The 15,000-nt window shown below is 43.9% G+C and overlaps 1 protein-coding gene across 1 annotated transcript in view; it reads right to left on the minus strand.

Annotated features, from left to right (window-relative positions):
- Window positions 1–15,000, minus strand: part of LOC134448757 (ATP-dependent translocase ABCB1-like) — a 56,794-nt gene that overhangs the window by 18,333 nt on the left and 23,461 nt on the right. The window contains 5 exon segments of the mRNA XM_063198413.1: window positions 274–378; window positions 1,767–1,913; window positions 5,466–5,621; window positions 6,642–6,821; window positions 14,874–14,999. Of these exon segments, the coding sequence (XP_063054483.1) occupies window positions 274–378; window positions 1,767–1,913; window positions 5,466–5,621; window positions 6,642–6,821; window positions 14,874–14,999 (714 nt within the window).

Below are 15,000 nucleotides of genomic sequence, written 5' to 3' on the forward strand. Positions count from 1 at the left end.
AGTTACTCATTGTCAACTCAGAAGGTAGGAGAAAGTAAACATGTGCAGTGCATGCATTGACACACACACACACACACACACACACACACACATGGTTACATGAGGTTAAATGCACTCAAGTGAAGATAAGATACTCATCATAAGTGTCTCTGTGTATGATACAGAGAAGGTGCATGTGTGTGTGTGTGTGTGTGTGCGCTCGCGCGTGCACGCGCACGTGTGTGTGTGTGTGTGTGCTTGAGTACATGTGCGAGTGTGTGCTGATGTGCGTACCTGCAGGAAAAGTGTGACAAACGAGACGAGGCCGATGCCGGCGAAGAGCAGCGAGTAGAGGTCGGCCTTCTGCCGGACCACGGCGTCGTCATTCTCTGCAAACACCTGTCAGGACACACACACACACACACACACACACACACACACACACACACACACACACACACACACACACACACACACACACACACACACACACACACACACACACACACACACACACACACACACACAGGGAGGACAGGAGCAGGCATGAGGCTTCAGGAACAGATTAACCCCTTAAGACACGGCATTATAATGAGCCGTTACCAGAGTGTCAATGACCAAGTCGTTATGTATTACTGAAGGCCCTGTCCACTGTCATAGTAGTGTAGTACTATAGTAGTTAACTTTCAATGTCTATTACAGCGTGCCTCAGGAGGTACGGCACGCATTAAGGGGCTACGACTTGACATTACGATTAGGGTGACAGTCAGGAAATAACATAGTCTCTAGTCTCTGCAAAGGGGTTGATTAGGACATTCAACTTCCCGTGTAAACAAGGCCATTCAGGAAACAGAATGCCAAAGTATATGTCATAGTAACATGTCACAGTACATAGTAACAGAATGTCTAAGTGTTACATAGTGACATGTCATACTACATAGTAACAGAATGTCTAAGTGTTACATAGTGACATGCCACAGTACATAGTAACAGAATGTATAAGTGTTACATAGTGACATGTCACAGTACATAGTAACAGAATGTCTAAGTGTTACATAGTGACATGTCATACTACATAGTAACAGAATGTCTAAGTGTTACATAGTGACATGCCACAGTACATAGTAACAGAATGTATAAGTGTTACATAGTGACATGTCACAGTACATAGTAACAGAATGTCTAAGTGTTACATAGTGACATGTCACAGTACATAGTAACAGAATGTCTAAGTGCTGTTAATACACATCATAGTGCATAGTAACGGAGTGTTTAAGTGTTACATAGTAACAGAATGTCTAAGTGTTACATAGTAACAGAATGTCTAAGTGTTACATAGTAACATGTCCAGCTGCAGTAGCTCTACCTGCAGATAAAAGCCTTGTAGCCACTGACTACTGATCAGTTATTGCCCTTTCACAACCCTGCATATATTTCACTGGCAGTTTTGTTCTGCGTGTGTGTATGTGTGTGTGTGTGTGTGTGTGTGTGTGTGGGTGGGTGAGAGAGACACAATGTCATGACCTTGGAAAAGATGACAGCGATGATAGGATGCCCTCATTAACGATGAATGTGTGTGTGTGTGTGTGTGTGTGTGTGTGTGTGTGTGTGTGTGTGTGTGTGTTTGCTTGTGTGCGTGTGGGGTGTGGGGTGTGTGTGTTTGTGTGCGAAAGTGTGTGTGTGCTTGAGTACTTGTGTTTGTGTGTGTGTGAGTGGACGTGCGTGCGCGTTCAAGTGTGTGTGTGTGTGTGTGTGTGTGTGTGTGTGTGTGTGTGTGTGAGACGTACGGAGATGATCTTGGAGAAGATGACGGCGAAGGCGGGCTGCATGCCCCCGTTGATGACGGCACACAGGATGCCCACGACCATGTAGGGCCACTCGGGGGCGTTCCAGCTCAGCACCTCAAAGAAGCTCACGGCCGGGGGCTTATCATCCTGACAACACACACACACACACATGTATACACACACACACACACACACGCACGCATGCGCACAGACACACACACACGCACGCACAGACACACACACACACACACACACACACATGCGCATGCAAATACACACGCACACACACGCACATACACACACACACACACACACACACACACACACACACACACACACACACACACACACACACACACACACACACACACACACACACAGACACACACAGAGAGAAAGAAAGAAAGAGAGAGAAAAGGACACACACACACACACACACACTCACATAGAGAGAGAGAGGAAGAAAGAAAGAATGAGAGAGAGAGAGAAAAGGACACACACACACACACACACACACACACACACACACACACACACACACACACACACACACACACACACACACACACAGAAAGAGAGAGAAAGAGAAGGACACGCACACACACACAAAAGCACACAAGCACACACACACACATCCATACACATACACAAGAGAGAAGAGCTCCATGAATGACACATCACATGGCACTGAATAAGCTCACCGCATCCTCGTTCTCACCATGCCCAGGGGGCCACGCCAATACACACACACACACAGGTATTAATGTGATTTAAAGGTGAGGTAGGCAACACATGCAGAACTATAAACTGGCACCCTGGACTGAACAGTTGCCAACTGTCAACGGAAAAAATACAGGGTCCTCCACCCCACAAAATGCAGAAATTTGCATTTATTAGATGCAATTTCCTGCATTTTAAAGCATTTTACCGTCCCGTGTCCCGTTTCAGCTGAATATGGAACCCCATACTTTTGTCTCTAAATGCGGGATGATTCTGTATTTCAAGGGACGGTTGGCAACCCTAACCACACAAATAGACCAAGCGCGACATGAGCGAGGCGAGCAATGGAAGTAATTGACTTTGCATTGAGTCGCACGACAAAAGCGATTCTGGAGACTAGAGGCGATTCGCGTGACGAGAGCGTCAGTTTGAAGTTGAAATTCTTTCAACTTTCTATGACGCGGTTCGGCGACCAGCCGCGACAGCCAATGACTGTATAGAGGTCATTGACCACAGCCAATGGGATTGTTTGAATGCATTGCCTTCTGTCTGTACCTACAGACATACTCAAGTCTCTTCAATCGCTCGTATCGCTTGCTGCTGCACTCTGTCTCTTGAATCGCATCGCGCCTGGTCTATTCGTGCGGTAACGGTGTCACACACACACTTACCTTTGGTGCCTTCGGTGCCTTCTAACCAAAGATGCAGCACAGAAAGAGGAAGCATGTACGCACCATGGTTAATTAGTGTAGAAAAACACACACACACCCACGCACGCACGCACACACACACACACACACACGCACACACACACACACGCATGTACGCGCACACACACACGCGCACGCACACACACGCACGCACGCACACACACATACGCGCACACACCCACGCATGCACACACACACACACACACATACGCGAACACACACACGCGCACACACACGCGCGCACACACACGCGCAAACACACACGCACACACATACACACGCGCGCGCACACACACATACACACGCGCGCACACACACACATACACACGCGCGCACACACACACACATACACACACACACACACACACACACCTATGCGCGCACACACACACACACACACACACACACACACACACACACACGCATGCACGCACACACAAACACGTGCGCACACACACACACGCACAGCACACACACACACACACCAGAGACCTAAAATGACCATGGGAAAAGAGAGACAGATGGAGAGACAGAAAAAGAGAGACATGGATGGAGGGAGAGAGGGAATAGGGAGAGACAAATAAACTGAGAGAAATGGAGATTTAAAAAGGTCTCAGCATTGAAAAAATTGAACAGCTGATATTGAGAAGCAACAGATGAGAGTAATCTCAGAGAGAGCATGCATTACCGTGGAAACGAAAAAGGTTACAGGTAAGAGAGAGAGGGAGAGAGAAAGATGGAGAGAGATGGAGAGAGGGAGTGAAGAGTAAGATAAGGGGTGTCAGCATCAGAGGTGGAACGTAACTAAGTATTTTTACTTCGTTACTGTACTTAAGTAGTTTTTTCTGGAATTTGTACTTACTTGAGTAAAAATAAAAATGCAGACTTTTACTTTTACTCAATTACATTTTTTGACAATTACTTGTACTTTCTACTCCTTACATTTCTAGGAGAAGACTTTGTTACTAGTTACATTTATCCTAGGTTTTCCTGTTGTGTTTCGTGGATATTTCAGTAGCCTCAGCTGCGGGCAGGGAGGCGGGACCAAGCCCCTCTTCCAAATTGACACCCAGACAGAAAATATACTTTTAAAAACATTAACAGGACTCCATAGTCATGTTCAAATAGAACCGAAAACCGTTGCAGACACTTTTTCCTATTGGATCAAGTAGGTAGACATGGAGAAAGACAGCCATTGCGTGAGTAGGCCTACTTGTACTTTTGTACTGAAAAGTACATTTAAAAGTTAGTACTTAGGACTTTTACTTAAGTACGTTTTTGGGAAACAACTTTTACTTTCACTTGAGTAATTTTTTCGCAGGGTACTTCTACTTTTACTTAAGTACACAACTTCAGTACTTCTTCCACCTCTGGTCAGCATTAGTGGATAGACGGATACAGTACAGGGCAGATGGAGCCAGCGGAGCGAAAGGATGGAAAGATGTTTCTAAACGAGATGACAAATGCATTGGAGATTGGAGTGCATTAGGCAGCTAATGTAAAGCTAATGGCTAAACGCTAATGGATGAAGGCTAATGTAATGCTAATAGCTAATGGCTAATGGATAAAGGCTAATGTAATGCTAATAGCTAAACGCTAATGGATAAAGGCTAATGTAATGCTAATAGCTAATGGCTAATGGATAAAGGCTAATGTAATGCTAATAGCTAATGGATAAAGGCTAATGTAATGCTAATAGCTAATGGCTAATGGATAAAGGCTAATGTAATGCTAATAGCTAAACGCTAATGGATAAAGGCTAATGTAATGCTAATGGCTAATGGATAAAGGCTAATGTAATGCTAATAGCTAATGGCTAATGGATAAAGGCTAATGTAATGCTAATAGCTAATGGCTAATGGATAAAGGCTAATGTAATGCTAATAGCTAATGGCTAATGGATAAAGGCTAATGGGCAATGGGCTCCAATGTGTCATATGCCATGCTCCTTCTACACTGGCTGCTGAACTGTAGAGTGGAAAGCTGAGAACGTGACTCAGGGCAAGAGCTATCGGTGGTGGTGGGGTCCCTTGTATCACCTTGGCAAACTCTAAATGTGATTTACAGGTGCACTGTGTAATAGTTTTAGTAGTTTATTTCCAGAATGCATGCTGCCCATTCACAATTCACAATGTTTCCTTTTTCATGAATACCATCACCATCTGCATCTTCTGCATTGTCTGCCAGTTTGTCTTCACTGTGTGTGTGCGTATGCATGTGTCTGTGCGTCTGTGTTTATGCGTATGTACGTGTGTGTGTTGGTCCTCACCTCCACCTCCTGCTCCTCCTCCGGGTCTTTCTTGGGCACGAGGGAGGCGCGTCTGGACTTCTGCCTGACCAGGTCGTGCTCGGACATGGAGCTGACCGACGTGGTCCTCATCCTCAACTCCTCCTCCTCGTCCAGCTCCTCCACACTCTTGAAGGTCTAGAAGACACAGTAGAACAGAGAAATATGTTTTTACACATAAGACACTTAATTCATATAAATATGTATTCTTGAAGGTCTAGTGGGGTACAGACGCTTTGTTTTACTACACACGTACGGTCGCCTACACGTCTTCATCCGTACACATACTTGGTAACATACATTACACGTCCTCATGGGAGTTGGAGTTTCCCTGTTGGGCTTTTATTTTCATCTTAGCATGCACTATAGGTCTTATGATGCTATTGTAGATCTTATGATGCAACTATAGGTCTTATGACGCTACTATAGGTCTTAGCATGCTACTATAGGTCTTATGATGTTCCTGCTGTTATGCTACTTTTATTTATTTATCGTTTATTTAGCCAGGACTGTCCCATTGAGACTAAGAGCCTCCGCGCATTGGCTCCGACAGCACTGCGAAGCATTTTTGCTTCCGACACATTTTTTAACCCCCAAACCCAATTTCACACAAACATAGCATAGATAGGCAATGGACAGCTCCGACAAAATAGAACTCGCTTCTAAACGCTTGCCGACATCCGCGAATGTCTGCGGACATCGGTGCCGGTGTGCGGGGTTGTATTGACAACAATGCTATCGAACTTTGGCGGAGTTGTGATCCGCACTTTGTCAGAGCCGATGTGCGGAGGACCTAAGAGTCTCTTCTGCCAACCTCCTGGTCAACATGGCAGCTAATACATATAGTTCCAGAAGCAGACAGACACATAAACATATAGTAACTACTAAAACAAAGGAGAAGCGCAGTCCACGCTTCTAAATTAACAATCAGGTGCAACCGGAGCAAGACTAGACTATAAGTACAAATGAAACACGGATGTCTATTTTCTGTTATTTATTTTTCCAGTGCAGTAAGACTAATGTTTCGACATGCGTCTTCATCAGAGTCCTCAAGGAAGACGCATGTCGAAACGTTAGTCTTACTGCACTGAAAAAATAAATTACAGAAAATAGACATCCGGGTGGCATCCGTGTACATCTAATAACTGCTATTGGTACCTGCATGTTGACGAGTGTCTGGTAGACGCCTCCTTTCTCCATCAGCTCTGCGTGCGTTCCCAGCTCCACGATCGTCCCGTTCTGGAAGCCGGCGATGACGTCAGCGTTGCGGATGGTGGACAGACGATGGGCCACGATGATGGTGGTCCGGCCCTGCCTCACCTGAGGATCAACCACGCATGCACGCACACACACACGCATGCACACACACACACACACACACACACACACACACACACACACACACACACACACACACACACACACACACACACACACACACGTTTGCAAGTCTTACTCAGAGTTATAACATTGATTACATGTCTAAGAAATAAAAAAACTCTTGAACTCTTAACTCTTAGTTATAGTTTAATGTGTGGCATATGTACATTTTAACAGCACAAGAAAGATCTTTTTTATTTAATCCATCTCCCATACTGTGGGGGAGGTGTTATAGGTAGGGTAGGGTAGGATAGGACTGTATTTTTAGGACTGGTCCGGTATTGACAATCGCCACTTTGAAAGGCGGACCCCAACGGGTTTTTAAAAGGTTGCCGAAGGCAAATTCCTGGGACTGGGGGGGGGCGTTTTTTGGCTTAAAACCCTTTAAAATTTCGGGTGGTGCCCATTTTAACCCATGGGGGAACAATGCCTTTGAACCTTGAACAAGGCGCAAACATATTTTTTCCCAACAAAGCCCATAAACTTATCCCAAAATGGGGAAACCGGATTTCCAAAATTAAAAACCCGGGTAAAGGGGCCGCTGGACTTAAAAATTCACGGGCTTTTTTCGTTTTTTTTTTTTTCATCGGAAGGGGGCCCTTTGCGTTTTACTTAAAAACATGTTTGTTTTAACCTGCACCGGAAAAAACAAAAAAAATGGGTTCCTGGACCGGTCCTTTGCTTTTCCCCTCATTTTTAAATTTTTAACCCCTTTTCCCCCAATTCCCGGGGCCCGGGGGCCCACCCCAAAAAGGGGGGGAATTTTGCTTGCGAGGGTTTGGCGAATGGGGATATTGGGGCCCCTTACCAGCAAAATTGCAGGGGCCACCCCTGCCCCCTCACCACCCCTTTTTGGAAAGTTTTTCCCTGGTTTGTTTTAACTTTTCCAGGGTTTTAAAATTAAAAAACCCCTTGCCTTTCCCCTGGGTTAAGTTTTACTGTTTCATTTTTTCCCAAACCCGCCAACCGGTTCAAACCCCCCAATTGGGGGGGTTTTTTATTGGGTAGGGTGGATGGGACTGTATTTTTGGAAACTTTCCGTATTAAAAATCGCCAGGGTATTCGGTCAAACATTGGCGGAACAGACTTTCATTTTTCCTTATTTTTACCCTTTTCCCACCAAAAACATACAAAAAAAACAACAATCCACCGAAACGGGGGGTAAAACTCAGACGGGACAATTCACTTTGAATGGGGTTTTTTTGGGGAAAGGTCTTTTTGGGTAGAGGCTTTTGAGTTTGTAATTTGGTTTTTGTTCGTTTAACAGGGTTCTGTAATAATAAAAACAAAAAAATACAAAAACCCAAATTTATTTAAACAAATACCTCATCACTAAATCCACTTTCCCCGCTATACAATAAAATAGCAAAAAATGGGGGCATGGAAAAATTGCCCACAAAATAGAAAAACCACCCTCGGCACGGGACAAAGAAAATCCCCAATTAATAAGACAAAGGCACTTTTTCTGAAAACCCCAAGGGGGAAAAATCCCCCTTTTTTCTGGTCATATTAAGGCACATCAGCAACCGATCACACCATGATTTTCACGCATGAACTTCAGGGCTACCCAAAAAAGTTCAACAATTTGCTAGAAAGGGCGCTAAATAGTGCTTGGTCTTTAAAAAAATTTCAATACATTCTACAAAACTGTAACTTCGAAAAAAACCCGACATAAGTTAAAAACCAAAAAAAAAAAATTTTAAAAAAAAAAAAAAAAAGGGAAAGTAAATTTTTTTCAACAGAAAGCTTTTACAAAAAAATTGGGAGGGAATTTAAAAATTAAAAACACCTCAAAAAAAAAAACCCCCCCCAAAAAAAAAAAAAAACTAAAAAAAAAAAAAAAAATTTTTAAAAACCCCCCCCCCCCCCAAAAAAAAAAAAAGGAAAGGGGGGGGCCCCCCCCCCCCCCCTTTTTGGAAAAAAAAGGGGGAAAATTTTTAATTTTCCCTTTCCCCCCTTTTCCCTTTTTTACCCCAAAACCCTTTTCCCCCCCCCCAAACAAAAATTTTTTTAAAAATTTTTTTTAAAAAAATTTTTTTCCCCCCGGGAAAAAAGGTGGGGGGTTTTTTCCCCCCCCCTTTCCCCCAAAAAAACCAAAAACCCCCCCCCCAACCCCCCCCGGGGGGGAAACCCCCCCCCCAAAACCCCCCCCCCCCAAAAAAAAAAAAAAAAAACCCAAAACCCCCAAAAACCCCCCCCCCCCCCCCAAAAATTTTGCTTTGGGGCCCGGGGTTTTTCCAAACCCCTTTTTTTTTGGGCCCCCCGGGCCCCCGGGGGGAAGGGGCCCCCCTTTGGGGTAAATTTTTTAAGGGGCCCCCCCAAAAAAACCCCCCCCCCGGGGGCCCCCCAAAAAAAAAAACCAAATGGGAAGGGGCCCCCCGGGGTTTTCCCCCCCCCACCTTTTGGGGGGGTTTTAAAAAAAAAATTTTTTTCCCCGGGGGGGTTTTTTCCCCCCCAAGGGCCCCCCTTTTTGGGCCCCTTTTTAAAAATTTGGGCCCCCCCCCCCCGGGGGGGTTTTTTGGGGGGGGTTAAAATTTCCCCCCAAAAAAAAATTTTTTTTTTTTAAAAATTGGGGGGTTTTTTTTGGGGGGTTTTTAAATTTTTCCCCTTTTTTACCCCCCCCTTTAAAAGGGGGGAAAAAAAAAAAAATTTTTTTTTAAAAATTTTTGGGAAAAAAAACCCCCCCCCCCCCCCCCCCCCTTTTTCCCCAAAAAAAAAAAGGGGTTTTTTTTTTTTTTTTTTCCCCCCCCGGGGAAAAAGGGGGCCCACCTTTCTTTTCCCCCCCTTTTGGGGGGGGGCCCTTTTCCGGGGCCCTTTTTTTTCCCCCCCCAAATTTTTTTTTAAAAAAAGGGGGGTTTTTTTACCCCCCTTTTTTTTGGCCCCCCCCCCGGGTTTCCCCCGGAAACCCCCCAAAAAAAACCCTTTAAGGGGAAATTTCCGGCCCCCAAAAAACCCCCGGGGCCTTTCCCCTCCAAAGGGTTTTTTTTTTTTCCCCAAAAAAAAGGGGGGGGGCCCCCCGGGGCCCCTTTTGGGGGTTTTTTTTTTTTTTTAAAAAAAAATTTTTTAATAAAATTTGGGTTTTGGGGGGGGGTTTCCGGTCCCCTTTTCCCCCCCCTTTAAGGGGTTTGGTTTTTTCCCCCCGGGCCCCCGGGGCCCAAGGGAAAAATGGGGTTTGGCCCCGGGGGGGGTTTTCCCCCCCCCCCCCTTTTTTTTTTTGGGGGGGGAAATTTGGGTGGTTTTGGGGGCCCGGGGGAAAAATTGGGATTTAAAAAAGGGGGGGGGTTTTTTTTTGGGAAAAAACGTTCCCCAAAAAAAGGGGGGGGGGGAAAAAAAAAGGGGGGGGGGGGGTGGGTTTTTTTTTTGGGGGGGGGGGGGAAAAAATTTTTTTAAAATTTTTTTTTTTTTTTAAAGGGCCCCCCCCCCTTTTTAATTTTTCCCCAAATTTCCCCCAAAAAAACCCCCCTTTTTTTTTTTTTCCCCCCCCAAAAAAAAATTTAAACCCTTTTCCCTTGGGGGAAAAAAAGGGGGGGAAACCCCTTTTCCCCCTTTTTTCCCAAAACCCCGGGGAAAAAAACCCCCCGGGGTTTTTTTTCCCCCCCGGGGAAAACCCTTTTCCCAAAAAAATTTTTTTTTTAAAAATTTGGTTTCCAAAACCCCAAAAAAATTTTTTTTTCCCCCCCCCCCTTTTTTTAAAAAAAAAAAAAGGAAAAGGGGAAAAAACCTTTTCCTTTGGGGCCCCCTTTTTTAAAAAAAATTTTTTTTTTTTCCCCCCCCCGGGGGGGAAAAAATTTTAAAAAAAAATTTTTTTGGGGGGTTTTTCCCCCCGGGTTTTTTGGGGGGAAACAAAATTTTTAAAAAAAAAAACCCCCCCCCTCCCTTTTTCCCCCTTTTTTTGGAAAAAAATTTTTTTTTGGGGGAAAAAAAACCGGGTTTTAAAAGGGTTTTTTGTGGGGGGGGTTTTTCCCCCCCCCCCAAAAATTTTCCCAAAAACCTTTGGGGAAAAAATTTTTCCCCCCCCCCCCCCCAAAAAATACCCCTTGGGGGCCCCCAAATTTTAAAAAAAAACTTTGGTTTTTTCCCAAAGGGAAAGGGGCCCCCCCCCCCAAAAAAAAAAAAAAAAAATTTTTTTCCCCTTTAATTTTTTTTGGGGAAAAAATTTTCCCCCCCCGGGGGGGGGGGGGTTAAATTTTTTTTTCCGGCCTTTTTTTAAATTCCCCCCCCCCCGGGGGCCTTTTTCCTTTTCCCTCCCAAAATTGCCCTTTTCCCCCTTTTTTTTTGGGTTTTAAAAAACCCCCCCGGGTTTTTTTTTAAAAATTTTCCGGTTTTCCCCGGGGGGGGAACTTCCCCCGGGGGGCCCTTTTTTTTAAAAAATTTTCCCTTTTAAAGGTTTTTCCCCCCCTTTTTTTGGGCCCCCGGGGAAAAACCCCCCCAAAAACCCAAAAAATTTTTTTACCCCCCCCCCCCCAGATTTTTTTTGAAAAAGGGGGGTTTTTCCCCAAAAAAAAGGGGGGGTTTAAGGTTTTAAAACCCTTTTTTTTTTTTTCCCGGGGGGGGGGGGGGGGGGTTTTTAAAAAATGTTTTTAAAAATTAGGGTTTAGGAAATTAAAAACCCCCAAAAAAAATTTTAAAAATTCCTTTTTTGGGGGCCCCTTTCCGCCCCAAAATTTTTTGGGGTTCCCCCCCCGGGCCCTTTTTTTGGCCCCTTTTTTAGGGGGGGGTGGGGAAAACCCCCCCTTCCCCCCAAAACCCCCCCCTTTTCCCAAAGGGGGGGTTTTCCCCCCCAAAAAATTTTTTAAAATTTTTAAACCCCTTGGGCAAAGGGGTTTTTTTTAAAAATGGTTTTTTGGCATTTTTGGGGGGGGGGGCCCCCCCCCCCCCCCGGGGCCCCCAAAAAAAATTTTTTTTTTTTTTTTGGGGGCAAAAAAATTTTTTTTTTTTAAGGGGGAAAAAAAATTTTTTTTTTAAATTTTTTTTTTTTAAAAAAGGGGGGGGGGCCCCCGGGGGCCCCCCCAAAAAAAAAATTCGGTTTTTTTCCAAAGGGGTTTTTTTTTTTTTCCCCCCCCCGGGGAACCCTTCCCGGGGAAAAAAGTTTGGGAAAATTTTTGGGGGGGGGAAAAAATTTTTTGGAATTTCCCTTTTTTTGGAAAAAATTTTTTTTGGGGGAAAGGGAAAAAAATTTAAAATTTTTTCCCCCCCTTTTTTGGGAAAAAAAAAAAATTTTAAAAAAAATTTAAAAACCCCAAAAAAAAAAAAACCCCCCTTTTTTAAAGGGGAACCCCCCCCTCCCAAAAAAATTTTGGGGGTTTTTTGGGGGACCAAAAAAGGGGGGCCAACCGTTTGGGGGGGTTTTGGGGGGTTTTTTTCCCAAAATTTTTGTTATTTGGGGGGGGTTTTTTTCCCCCCAAAAAAAACCCAAAAAAAAATTTTTTTTGGGGGGGAAAAAAAAAAAAAAAAAAGGGGGGGGGCCCCCCCCTTTTTTTTTTTAAAACCCCCCCGGGGGGGGGGGAAAAAAAAGGGGGGGGTTCCCCCCCCTGGGAAAAATTTTTGGGGGGCCCCCCCCCCTTTTTTTCCCAAAAAAAAAAAAAAGGGGGAACAACCCCCCCCAAAAAACTTTGGCCCCAAAATTTTTAAAAATTTAAAAAACCCTTTTGGGCCCCCCCTTTCCCCCCAAAAAAGGGGAAAAAGGGGGTTTTTTTTTCGTTACGGTTTTTAAAAAAAAGGGGGGGGGGAAAAAATTTTTATTTTTTTGGGGGGGTTTTTTTAAAAACCCAAAAAAAAAAAAATTTTTTTTTTTTTTTAAAAAATTTTTTTTTCCCTTTTTTTTTTCCCCCTTTTTTTTCCCCCCCGGGGCCCCCTTTTTTCCCTTTTTGGGTTTTGGGGGGGGGTTTCCCCCCCAAAGGGGGCCCAAAATTTGGGGGGGGGTTTTAAAGGGGTTCCCAAAAAAAAAAAAGGGGGGGAGGAAAAAAAAAAAGGGGGGGAAAAATTTTTAAAATTAAAAAAAACCCAAACCCCCCGGGGGGAAAAAGGGGGAAAAGGGGTTTTTTTTTAAAAAAATTTTGTGGTTTTCCCTTTTTATTTTTTCTTTTTTTTCCCTTTTTTTTTTTTTTTTTTGGGGTTTTCCCCCAAAATTTTGCAGGTTTTTTTCCCCTTTTGGGGTTTACAAAAGGAAAAAAAAAATTTTTTAAAAAAAAAAAAATTTTTAAAAAAAGGGGGGGGGGCGGGGGGGAAAAAAGGGGGGGGGGAAAAAAACCCGGGGGGGGGCCCCCCCCCCCCCCTTTTCCCCAAAAAAATTTTTTTTGGGGCCCAAAGGGGTTTTAAAAAAAAAAAAATTTTTTTTTTTAAAAAAAAAATTCCCCAAGATTTTTTTTTTTGAAAAAAACCCTTTTTTTTTGGTGGGGGGAAAAACCTTTTTTTTTTTCCCCCAATTGCCAAGGTTTTTAAAAAAAAGGGGGGGAAAATTTGGCTATGTTGTAAACGTAGTGTGGTTGTTTTTTTCCATTCTTTCAGCTTTCTTTCTGCTTTTGGTCTTCCCTAAAACAGGTATTACATCATCTCTGGTATATCCCACTAACTAACACTGTGTTTGTCTGTAGCCAAGCATGGCTTGTCCTAAACACTCAAGCCTGCAAGGCTGCTCACATCTCCTCTGAGTGAAATCATTGACAATGAGATTACCCGTGAAAGACAACACAAGATGAACACAGGATGAGGAAGGATGTGTGTAAACAAACAGAAACAGGACTTTGATGAAGATTATTCTTTGAAAATCTGAAAGAAGACGGTCCTATGAGCCAGCTGCAGGCGATGGGTCAATTAGAGGGAACATACGAGACATATGTTTTAAAAAAAAATCGGTGTTTTTCATTCTATCAGCTTTATTTCTGTTTTTGGCTTTCCATAATGTATATCACACTGATGTGTGTTTGTCTATAGCTTGTCCTATACACTCAGGCCTGCAGGCCTGCTCTCGTCTCCTCTGAGTGAAATCATTGACAATAAGATTACCCATGAAAGACAACACAAGATGAACAAACGAAATGCGGAAGGATGTGGAGATAGAGAGAGGAAGACGGACGGATGGAGAAGTGCAGCTGGAGAGAGCAAGGAAAGGGAGATGGAAAGGGGGATGGAGAGAACCACAAAAAAGAGGAGAGGAGCAAGCCCAGAGGGGATCACCAGATCAGAAATGGCCAAACAGATCTAATTAACTTTGACGTCAGCAGTCTCACAAGTGTTTTAAAGCCACAGTACGTAGTCTGGCTAAGACAGAAACTTAGAGATTAGGCTGCATTACAAGCTATTTGAACACAACTCCTGCACACTGACCAGTTTGCTGTTTTTCTTTAATAAACAACGTTTCGGTCCTAGACCTTCATCAAACGTCGTTCATTAAAGAAAAGCAGCGCAATGGTCAGTGTGCAGGGTTTTTTTCAAATAGTTTTGCTGAGCGACCCATGGGCCATCTACGACGCACCTGCCAGCTGAGGTGTGCGAAAAAAACAAATCCAAGTTTAAGGTTATATTACAAGAAATGACGCCCGTGTTGACAATACCATGTGGCCCACAATACAAAGATCCACCTCCAGCAAGAAAGAGTGTTTTAGATATACCGGTAGTAACACAATTCCTTAAAGGGACACTGTGTGAGATTTTTAGTTGTTTATTTCCAGAATCCATGCTGCCCATTCACTAATGTTACCTTTTTCATGAATACTTACCACCACCATCAAATTCATTATGACTGGAAAAATTGCACTTTTCATACATGAAAAGGGGGATCTTCTCCATGGTCCGCCATTTTGAATTTCCAGAAATAGCCATTTTTAGCAACAAAAACGACTGTACTTGGACCATACTAGAAAATATTAGTTTATTACTTAGTAAGCTTTCATGTAAAGATCAAATTTGGCAATAGGCAGCCCAGTTTCAATGAGCAGCATAGTTGCACTACCTTTTTTGACCATTTCCTGCACAGTGTCCCTTAAATAACTCACACAGGGTGCTACGTACCGATCCTTGCTCGGGGTCGTAGAAGCGCTGCAGGAGTTGTACAGTAGTACTCTTGCCACACCCACTGCTGCCCACCAGCGCGATGGTCTGGCCATTGGAGATCTTCAGACTCATGTTCTGCAGAACC

The sequence above is a fragment of the Engraulis encrasicolus genome, chromosome 5 (assembly GCF_034702125.1).
Source record: "Engraulis encrasicolus isolate BLACKSEA-1 chromosome 5, IST_EnEncr_1.0, whole genome shotgun sequence".
Classification (NCBI taxonomy): Eukaryota; Metazoa; Chordata; class Actinopteri; order Clupeiformes; family Engraulidae; genus Engraulis; species Engraulis encrasicolus.